General features: G+C 41.7%; 3 protein-coding genes across 3 annotated transcripts; 1 reads left to right on the top strand and 2 right to left on the bottom strand.

The window, feature by feature from the left end:
• Window positions 1-1,034: 1,034 nt before the first annotated feature.
• Window positions 1,035-4,897, bottom strand: LOC108105876 (suppressor of hairless protein). Its single transcript, XM_017212652.2, has 4 exons — window positions 3,962-4,897; window positions 2,436-3,316; window positions 2,171-2,378; window positions 1,035-2,107 (listed from the first exon to the last, which is right to left on the bottom strand). Exons 1-4 carry the CDS (start codon window positions 4,355-4,357, stop codon window positions 1,790-1,792), a joined length of 1,803 nt encoding a protein of 600 aa, XP_017068141.1. The 5' UTR covers window positions 4,358-4,897; the 3' UTR covers window positions 1,035-1,789.
• Window positions 4,898-5,479: 582 nt separating this feature from the next.
• Window positions 5,480-6,562, top strand: LOC108105857 (anamorsin homolog). The gene is made up of 3 exons (XM_017212631.2): window positions 5,480-5,696; window positions 5,778-6,274; window positions 6,332-6,562. Exons 1-3 carry the CDS (start codon window positions 5,561-5,563, stop codon window positions 6,443-6,445), a joined length of 747 nt encoding a protein of 248 aa, XP_017068120.1. The 5' UTR covers window positions 5,480-5,560; the 3' UTR covers window positions 6,446-6,562.
• Window positions 6,479-9,072, bottom strand: LOC108105856 (protein yellow). Its single transcript, XM_017212630.1, has 3 exons — window positions 8,737-9,072; window positions 7,328-7,733; window positions 6,479-7,270 (listed from the first exon to the last, which is right to left on the bottom strand). Exons 1-3 carry the CDS (start codon window positions 8,967-8,969, stop codon window positions 6,593-6,595), a joined length of 1,317 nt encoding a protein of 438 aa, XP_017068119.1. The 5' UTR covers window positions 8,970-9,072; the 3' UTR covers window positions 6,479-6,592.
• Window positions 9,073-9,119: the final 47 nt, after the last annotated feature.

Genomic DNA, 9,119 nt, shown 5'->3' with positions numbered 1-9,119 from the left:
CCCCAGCGTGTGAAAAACAGCAGCAGTCAGCAGGCAAACGGCTGAAGACGACGGCAGGTAGACTTAGATTTTTCAAGATAATTAACTTTTTTTTAGTAGTTGTGTGTAGCAGTCCTGAGAACTTTTAGAAATTGCTCTGTCTCTCCCCCCTTTCTAAAAAGCGACCGCAATCATCGCACTCACCTATCCAAACGGTGGGGGCAGAAAGACGGCCGGGTAAATGTGAAGGAATTGTTCATTAAAAATTCCTAACTAATTTCATATTCAGCTTCTTATAAGACGGCGACGACCTTAAGAGGTTGCAGTTCCAATTGCCGGACTCGAAACTTTTTGGTGGTGGTTTTTCCATCATAAAAAAACAGACAGTTTTCCTCACGCAACCGAAGTTCGTCGTTTAAGTCTTTCGTTCCCATCGTTCACAGTGCATTAAAATCTTAGGGGTTGCAAGCAAGTTCCTATTGGATGACTTCTGATAAGAAATGTGTCTCCCAAGATGCAAGATGATTTTAAATGCTTGGCCAGCGCGCTCACCTTCTGATTCCGTCAAGCGGAAGTAAGCGATAATTAATTCAAAACTGCGAATCTTAATTTGTAAATCTGTAAAGACAGCAGCAGGAACAACAACAACAACAACAACAACAACGACTGCATAAATATTCAACAAAAGGCAGTAAAATTTCTCACAGCAGCTCAGCGGCGGCTTTTTGGGCTGTGAGAAAATTCTGCTCCTTAAGTTGGCCAAAACGGAAACAATAGTGTTATATATCTTTATATGTATATTTGCTTCTTAACTTGGCGTTCAGCAATTCCAGACCAAACTATAATTAAAGTCGGCCCCGCCAAGGGGGGTTGTGGCAGGCCATCGTGGGAAGAGGTGCACTTGTTTTGTTTAAAAATATTCACACGATACTGGGCCATATTCCCACAGCAATTTAAGGTAACCATTCCTCCCCCAGCTCTCTCCACCATCGTTCAACCCAAAAAGTGGTGAACAAGAATAATCACGTTAAATCAAAAATATAAAACTGACATGATTTGGTTTTTTCTTTGTCATAATTTCGGTTTTCCTTCATTTGCTTTTATTCATGTTGTTGGGCTTTCGCTTAGACTTAATAAATAAATCGCTGCTTTGTCTTGTTGCGATTTTATTTTACAAAATATTTTATGGGACTTTTAGTGCTACGAATTTCCAAAGAGATGGTAAACTAAAAAAAATGCAACAAAACAGTATTTACAGAAAAAAAGTTTTCCCTTTTGACTTTGTCTTTGACTTTATGGAAAGTGTTAAAGGGCGAAATGGAATGTTTTTATGTAGCATGGCTACTTGCTGGTTTTTGTATAAAGCAGGCTCAAGTTTTCTGATTTATTTCGTAGTACTTTTTTCCCTTGGCAGTCTTTAGAAATTCATAGCAAAGAAAATCATAAATATTTTAACCGCTGCTAAAAATCTTCTATAAACTTACATATCAATTGTATATTTAACTAGAATTATATGTTCTGTATTGATGTATATTCATGCACATATAAATTTATATATATGTCAGTGAGCTTTTTCGAGTTATGTACAGAGTTATATGTTTCATTTACAAATCTATTGGTTCCAAACTAGCACTAGATACATGTTTCAATAGGATGATTCACTTTTGAGAGGAGGGGGGACACATTTTGGTTCACGTCATGACAGGTGGAAAATTAATATGAGAAAAATTGTCAATCTACAAACTAAGGTCTTCAATAAAAACTATAAATAACTTAGAAAACATAAATGTATGATGCAATAATCCTGCACTCAGGATAAGCCGCTACCATGACTATTCCATTGCACTTCTGAGATGGAGGGCAGCGCCTGGTGCTGCTGCTGTTGTGGTTGTTGCTGTTGCATACTGCCGCCGGCCGGTGATCCTGCATTATTGCTGTTATTATTGTTACTAATGCTAGTGATGTTGTTATTATTATTATTTTGTCGCGTCCGCATCACTTCCTCGGCCTGTGGATTGCAATGTGGCCGAGGACCCGGCTCAGGTGTATATGTGAAAGTCAGACCTGTGGCATAAATAATGCCATCGTTACGTACCAACGAAATGGGCACCTGCGTTGGCTGTCGAACCTGAAATGAAAATACAAATCATATTTATAATGCGTATAGAAATGATTTGGTTAAAGAATCTACCCAAAGCCATTCCCCGCGAAACTGTGAAATCTCCGGTACAACGCAAAGCAGTGTCTCGGTACAGCGGTACATGGTCTCAGCCTCCACATCACCGAACCACACCTGCAGATGTGGAGTAAAGTTGTCGCCACTGAGCTCTAACATGGCCACATCACCACCGCCATTGAGATTCAGTGAATTAACAATTGGCACTGGTGTGACTGGGGAACTAAAATGAAAGACCATAATGAAAACCAATTGATTGACAGGAAAATCTTTAACTTACGCCACGGGACCCATGCCCTCGTAAAACTGGTATTCGGCCTTGTCTGTAGAGATGATGGTCCAGCAGGCGCCATCATTGATCATCTCTTTGTTCGGCTCCTTTGGGCAGGGGGTGGCTTGGAATTGAATGATCTTCTCTTGCGACAGGCACAGATACATTCGGTCCGTGTCCTTCATGTAGAAAGCGCACTTGTGCAGCTGCGAAACAGGATCGTCGGCTTCCAGTAAGGCCATTTGCTTGTCTACCTTTCGGATAATCAAACGAGGCAGCGCCATGCCCGTAACGGAACACACTAGTTTGACCGTAGCTCCATAATGGATGTAACCATCGCGCACTTGGAACTCCTCTGACTCAGACTCATTGTCATCCAGTAGGTGTATCGTAAAGGCACCCCATTGCGTTGATGAGGCATGGAAGTGTCCATTTTCCACATGCAAATACCGAGTGGAAACGGTCTGGGAACGCAGGCGATTGAATAGGGCAACATTGGTACCGCTGGCAATACACAAGTCGGCATTTTTCAGCGACTGTTTCTTTTTGGACGGCTTGGATATCACCTTTATCCGTTTGGAGTTGAACACGCCGATGTCATGTCCATTGCCGTAGAACATCTTTACCGACAGCATAAAATGTTTTCGCTTGTCCGAATCGGAAATGAACAGTGTCTTAGCCGCACAGTACTGCTTGCCATTGAGATCCAACTGCTGCATGTCCTGGTCACTGCTGCCGATTCCAATGAAGGCACACAGCTGTGCTCCTTGTTCGCCTTCGCCCTGCTGCAACATTTCCTCGTACCGTCGACGCCAGCCACTCCCAAAGAGATAAATGCACGGCGGTGGGCAAAAGAAACGTTTCTCATTGCCGTAGGATTTCTGGGCCACCTGGAATACACACGGACAACACACACACATTGTGGTGTAGGAAAATTCAATTAGTACAAATTGGCATCCAGATTATCGGCAAATCATATCAAAACCGCAAGCAATGCAGCTTTGTTAATTTTCTGTAATTAATTTCAATTATTTTCATCGCAGACTGGACCGGGCTCGCGTTGCTCAATTTGCGGGCAGTGGAGTGTGAAGGATTCGCATTTGGCGGCAGTCGCCGCTTGAAGATCGCCACCACCGCTAAGCTAAATGCAACCGCGACAATTTTATTCCCATTTTTTTATTTCTGCTTCGCCAAAAACCGCAAAAATGTAACACTTTAAAGTGGACAATAGAAACACTAGCCCTTTTGATAGGCGAGGGGTTTGGTTTTTGTAAAACGGCTTGACCGATAAGTCGTACAAATGCAGGCAAATCTATTTCTTTCCCTTAAAATAAAGTTAAAATCCTTTCATGTTGAATATGAAATCATTATATACAATTTTGTTCTATTTATCAATAATATCTTTTCAAAATGTTGTAAATATTGTAAAATTTCCTATTCGTATTTAAAAATATTAAATTATGTAAGCCCTACACCCAACACCTGTTATTATAGACACAGTTATGTATTTTTCCCACAGGGATAATTTTTCGCACCTTGGCATGCAGGATCACGATGACCATGTCGTTGCGCTCGCGCATGTACTTCTCCATAGCATCGCGGGTGAGTTTCTTTTCCTCGATGTGCGGCCGATAAGGACTTGGTAGCAAGGACATTTGCATTTGTTGTTGCTGCTGGTGTTGCTGTTGTTGCTGCTGCTGCTGTTGGTGATGCACTTGTAGCTGCTGTTGTTGTTGTTGCTGCTGCTGCTGCGACGGCGGCGGCTGAGGGCCGGGCAGTCCAAAGTGCGGCATGTCCTGGCGCTGTTGTTGTTGCTGCTGGTGATGGTGATGATGATCTAAAGGCGAGCCGTTGGGAATTACAACTGAACTATCGTAGGCAATGGCGGGCGGGGCGGCGGTGTTTAAATTAAATTGGCTGTAGCTCTTCATTTATGCACATGTCTCTTTGCATTGAACTGATTGGAATTCGAAGCGGTAGGCCGTTTGGTTTGTTTTTTTTTTTTGCTTTTAGTGATCTTTTCTTGTTTTTGTATTATTTGGCAAATTCGTTTGGCACTTTATACACTGTTAGTGGTTGTTGTTGTTGCTGCTGATATTGTATGTTTTGTATTTTGTTATCCTGCTGCACCAACACACACGCAGAGCAGCTGTCGTTTCTCTCACGCACTCTCTTCCTCTTAATCGCGGATTGGCTTTGTTGTTGTTGTGTTTGCTCTGGCTGGATTTGCGGCTAACTAACTGTGTTCACAAATAATCTCACATATTTTGTTTTTCTAAGCAGATCTTGACTAGCGACTAGCGGTCGTAGCGTCTGGCTTCTGTTTAACGCTGCAACTAGCGCTCGAGTTATATTTATAATATGCTACAACTAAAAAAAGCGACTGAGGATGTTGATGTTGTATCGATAGTTCGATTGGCCCTTATTTATGATAGTCGCTGCCTACCGGCGATATGCTTAGCGTTTCACAGCACTACTTTTGGGTATGGCTGGCAATGACAATTTAGCTTTTTTATACCTAATTGCTGTATTACATTTATTTTTGCTTAAAGAAATTTAAAGATATATTCAGCTTATGAACTTTAATTTAAAGGTATTAAAATTTAATACCTATCCCGGTCAAAATAGTATAAACTTCCTAGGGACAGATTTCATCGATTTTCTATTAACACTACAAGATATCGATTTTTGGCGGCCTCATTTAAAATTCTATACTCATGCTATTAACCCCCTTTTAACTAAGCCAAGAGACCGTGGGAATATACATAAGGCTAACTATTAAAGTTAATTTGCTTATGGCCAACACAAAAGTAAAAGTTACTGGAACTCGGTTCAAAGTTGATGCGTAGGGAGAACAGTAATAAAGTAAAAAGCAAACATTGTCAATTATTAATTTTCTTGAAATTATATACAAAATGCAACATTTCAGAAAATAAATTGGTCTCTGTAGGCCTTATATTTGTGGAAGTTCAAATGTGCATTGAAAATCACTGAATATCACTCTTCAATCCTATCGGCTATATCACCGGGCTGTAAATCGATAGCACCGATAGACACTTTACCATACCTATCTTGTGAAATCCGAAATCGGTTCGGTGCTTGAACTTTAAAGATATTCTAGAAACGCAGTCGTAATGGAGCAATTCAAGGGTCTGCAAAAATCTCTATATATATGGACGGATAGTGCCGATCTAGACAAGCGTGTGGAGCAATTGAAAACAGCCACCGGAGGAGATGTGGCTCTCGAAAATGTACACCGCTTGTCATTTTGTAAGTTGCGTGTTGTGTGTGACTTTATTTGTCTAGCCAGTGAGTCAGCAGATTGAAATCAATGTTATATTTGGATTACAGCATCCTATGCCAACTCCAGTTTCGACCTGATTGTGATCGAGTGCGCCCAGCTGACCGACAATTACGTAAAGCTGCTGCACATGCTGAAACCGAGTGGAAAACTCCACTTGGTGTCTTTCATAGGACCGGCGTCTAGTCTGCTCCAGGAGGTTAAGTTGTCGGGATTTATCAACTGTCGTGAAGACTCGCAGGATGCCCTGACCGCAGAAAAGCCTGGCTATGAGACGGGATCTTCGGCCAGACTGTCCTTCGCCAAGAAAAATTCGAGTGCCTTGAATGTCTGGAAGATAAGCGGCGATGATGAGGAACTAATCGATGAGGAGGAGCTGCTAGATGAGGAGGACAAACAAAAGCCAGACCCGGCTGGTCTGCGCGTCTGCAGCACCACTGGAAAGCGCAAGGCCTGCAAGAACTGCTCCTGCGGTTTGGCCGAGGAACTGGAGACTGAAAAACAGAGTCAGAAGGCCACTGAGAACGCAAAGTCCAGTTGCGGAAATGTAAGATCATATAGTAATTTCCAGTCTTTCATATTATCATATTTTTCTTAAATTTAGTGCTATCTGGGCGATGCTTTCCGCTGCTCCACTTGCCCCTACCTGGGCATGCCCGCCTTTAAACCTGGCGAGAAGGTGCAACTGGGTGGCAACCTACTGAAATCCGACATATAGCTTAGGCTCACCATGATACACCCAAGCAATCAATCACATTTCAAATAGTTTATTAAGCTGACTTACTAACAAACAATAATGTCATAATGTAAATACAAAAATGCACCGCGTCATAAACACAGCATGTAGATTCAAATATCCAACTGCTCACATTTCGCATGGTGTACCCTTGATGAGATCGCGGTTCTGGCCCATCAAAATACGATAGTTGACGGCCGAGGGGTCGAGTTCCTTGTACAAATACGACGGCATCTTGTCGGACAGCACCCAAACTGTACCCTCGTTGTCGATCTTCATGTCATTAGGGAAGACCAGGGTGTGCGAATCGGAATCGATCAGTCCCTGGGTGTCCGGAGTGTAGGGGCGTTTGATGTTCCAGCAAGCAATGGCGTCTTTGTTTACCTGCGTATAGAATATGACGCCGGTCTCGGGATCAAAGACCTCGGCGGTGGACTGACCATTCATGCCACGATCACCAACATATTTAAAATCATAGTACGAATCTCCGCCGGTCACGTGAGTTTCATTTTGCAGTACACGGTTGGAGACCTTGAACTCCTTTGTACTTGCCAAAGCATGGAAATAGATGTCCTTGGAATGATCTGGATTCATGGGACCAACAGCTAGGCCAAAGACACCGTCAGTCCACTGGAAGTTTACGCCACCGACATTGAAATCACCCTGCAGCGGATCAAAGTGGAAGAAGTTGTGCTTGACGCGATAGGATTTGTCGTTCCTCAAGGAGTACACGATCACACCGTAGGCTCCCAGATCCGGAATGTAAGCGAAAGCATCCTGGCACTCCGAGCGATCGGCGTCCACGACCTTAAATATAGGTGTTATTAGATTGGATTTCCAAAAAATGATTTTATGTTTACTTACAATATTCGCAAAGAACGAATCTTCCTTGGTCTGATCAGCGGGAATGGTGAAGCGACGGATTAATTTATCCGTTTTCAGGTCAAAGACCAGGATCGAATTGGGAGTTATCTGCTTGGGATTGCCAAGAATATCAGCCAAACCAGTATCCAAAACCCACAGACGATCGCATACATCGACCTGAATTCGGAAGGTGGATATAATAGTTGAGTTATCCGTCAGCTGAATTCCGGCATCTTGAGCCTTGTCAGCATCCAGTCGTCCGCCCGATGGAGTCTTTTGATCCTGCGGCTGCACATCGATGGGCAGCTTGTTGGCCTCCCAACTGGGATACGGATGCAGTTTTGGCGACTTCTCGGTTGAACTGAGATCAATGTAGTTTAGAGTGGCAGCAACGCCAGCCTTCCATCTAAGATTAATAGATAATTTAATAATAAGAACTAATTTTTAAGACATTTTTACGACTACTTTGACCTCAAGTTATTTCTAATCCTAAGGGATTGGCGAGCATTCTTAAATTAACCGGTTTTTAGATTAAATACTTCTGCAATTGTTGAGACCGATTGAACTTTGCCTAATAGTAAAACCGCAATGTGTAATTGAAGGCTTAGCTCTAAAACTAACTAACTTAACTTAACAGTTAAGTCGTGATTTTTTATTTGTATTAATTGTTGTGCTAGTTTAATTGCCGGACCTCTTATAGATTTCTTGGAAAACTTGACTGGTCAAATATATAAATAACTTTTATATTCATTTTCTTAAGTTAAAGAAGTTAAAATCTATATAGCAAATACTTCATTTCTTGTTTACCCCTTTTATTAACTTAAGTCAATAATTGGTTATATTTTAATCAATATTATATATTCTCATATCATATTATTGTAAAACTCAATTTAAATTTAGGTTGACCATGCGTAACAGATATGATTTGTTTGTTATTTTAAATAATTTGGTTACTCATACATATCTCCCGAAAAATGTTTTCGGGTCTTTTCGGCCAATTAAGCGCATCTTGGGTAAATCCCGAAAAGAGATGACGTCACACATTGATATTGTTTACTAGTTTTTAAAATGTTCTGCTTTAATTGGATCAATTATTTTCCATGGAGTTTTCCGGTCATGTGTTTTCTCTTATTAAATTCTAATTAAATTCATATCTTCATTTGCATTTAGAAACCACAATTTGAAATGCAAAATAGACTTACACAAAGGAAAAAAATGATAAAGTTAACTAGCCAACAAGTAAACCGGTTTCCCCTCTTTGACGCTCGATGATTTTGCAAGTCTAGCTTGACATTTAATTACAAACAAGCCAACAAAAAAAAAAAAGGTAAATAATAATAATACAAAAAAAATAAGAAAAGTTAACTAGAGGCAATTACGGATTTTCGGTTATGAATATGGTGACTTACCTTGGCACAGTGACAAAGATTCTGTTTTGCCAGCGCTCTACGCCCAGTGGCAGGTTGTTCTCCTCGATGTAGTGGCCATTCGCTTTGGCCTCCGCCTCGGCCTCTGGAGTGGGCCAATCGAAGGCCAGCTGCTTCCACGAGAACTTCTCTTCCAGCTTGGCCGATGCACCCCGGCTAAAGCCGCCGATCAGGCACAAGATCAGGCCAAGACTCACCATTCCTAGTGGGTTCATATTGGAATTTCTGTTTTGAAGATCTTAATTTGTTAGGCTTCTTGCTGTTTTTTTTGGACCTCCGTTCGATTCGAGTTGAGTGCGCTAACTGCAAGAGCGTGGCTCGGAGTCGGGCTTAATATGTTGGCTCGGTTTTAAATTGACCAAAGC

The sequence above is a fragment of the Drosophila eugracilis genome, unplaced genomic scaffold (genome assembly GCF_018153835.1).
Source record: "Drosophila eugracilis isolate 14026-0451.02 unplaced genomic scaffold, ASM1815383v1 contig_353, whole genome shotgun sequence".
Taxonomy (NCBI): domain Eukaryota; kingdom Metazoa; phylum Arthropoda; class Insecta; order Diptera; family Drosophilidae; genus Drosophila; species Drosophila eugracilis.
This window is presented reverse-complemented; position numbering and strand designations above follow the sequence as displayed.

Bases quoted from the DNA above. Each gene is read 5' to 3' on its own strand.
- LOC108105876 (XM_017212652.2), bottom strand. From the start codon at position 4,357: ATGAAGAGCTACAGCCAATTTAATTTAAACACCGCCGCCCCGCCCGCC. The intron at 3,317-3,961 runs GTGCGAAAAATT...TGTGTATTCCAG, and splicing joins TCGTGATCCTGCATGCCAAG to GTGGCCCAGAAATCCTACGG. The intron at 2,379-2,435 runs GTAAGTTAAAGA...CTTTCATTTTAG, and splicing joins GAGGGCATGGGTCCCGTGGC to TTCCCCAGTCACACCAGTGC.
- LOC108105857 (XM_017212631.2), top strand. From the start codon at position 5,561: ATGGAGCAATTCAAGGGTCTGCAAAAATCTCTATATATATGGACGGAT. The intron at 5,697-5,777 runs GTAAGTTGCGTG...TTTGGATTACAG, and splicing joins TGTACACCGCTTGTCATTTT to CATCCTATGCCAACTCCAGT. The intron at 6,275-6,331 runs GTAAGATCATAT...TCTTAAATTTAG, and splicing joins CAAAGTCCAGTTGCGGAAAT to TGCTATCTGGGCGATGCTTT.
- LOC108105856 (XM_017212630.1), bottom strand. From the start codon at position 8,969: ATGAACCCACTAGGAATGGTGAGTCTTGGCCTGATCTTGTGCCTGATC. The intron at 7,734-8,736 runs GTAAGTCACCAT...TATTAATCTTAG, and splicing joins ATCTTTGTCACTGTGCCAAG to ATGGAAGGCTGGCGTTGCTG. The intron at 7,271-7,327 runs GTAAGTAAACAT...CCTATATTTAAG, and splicing joins ATTCGTTCTTTGCGAATATT to GTCGTGGACGCCGATCGCTC.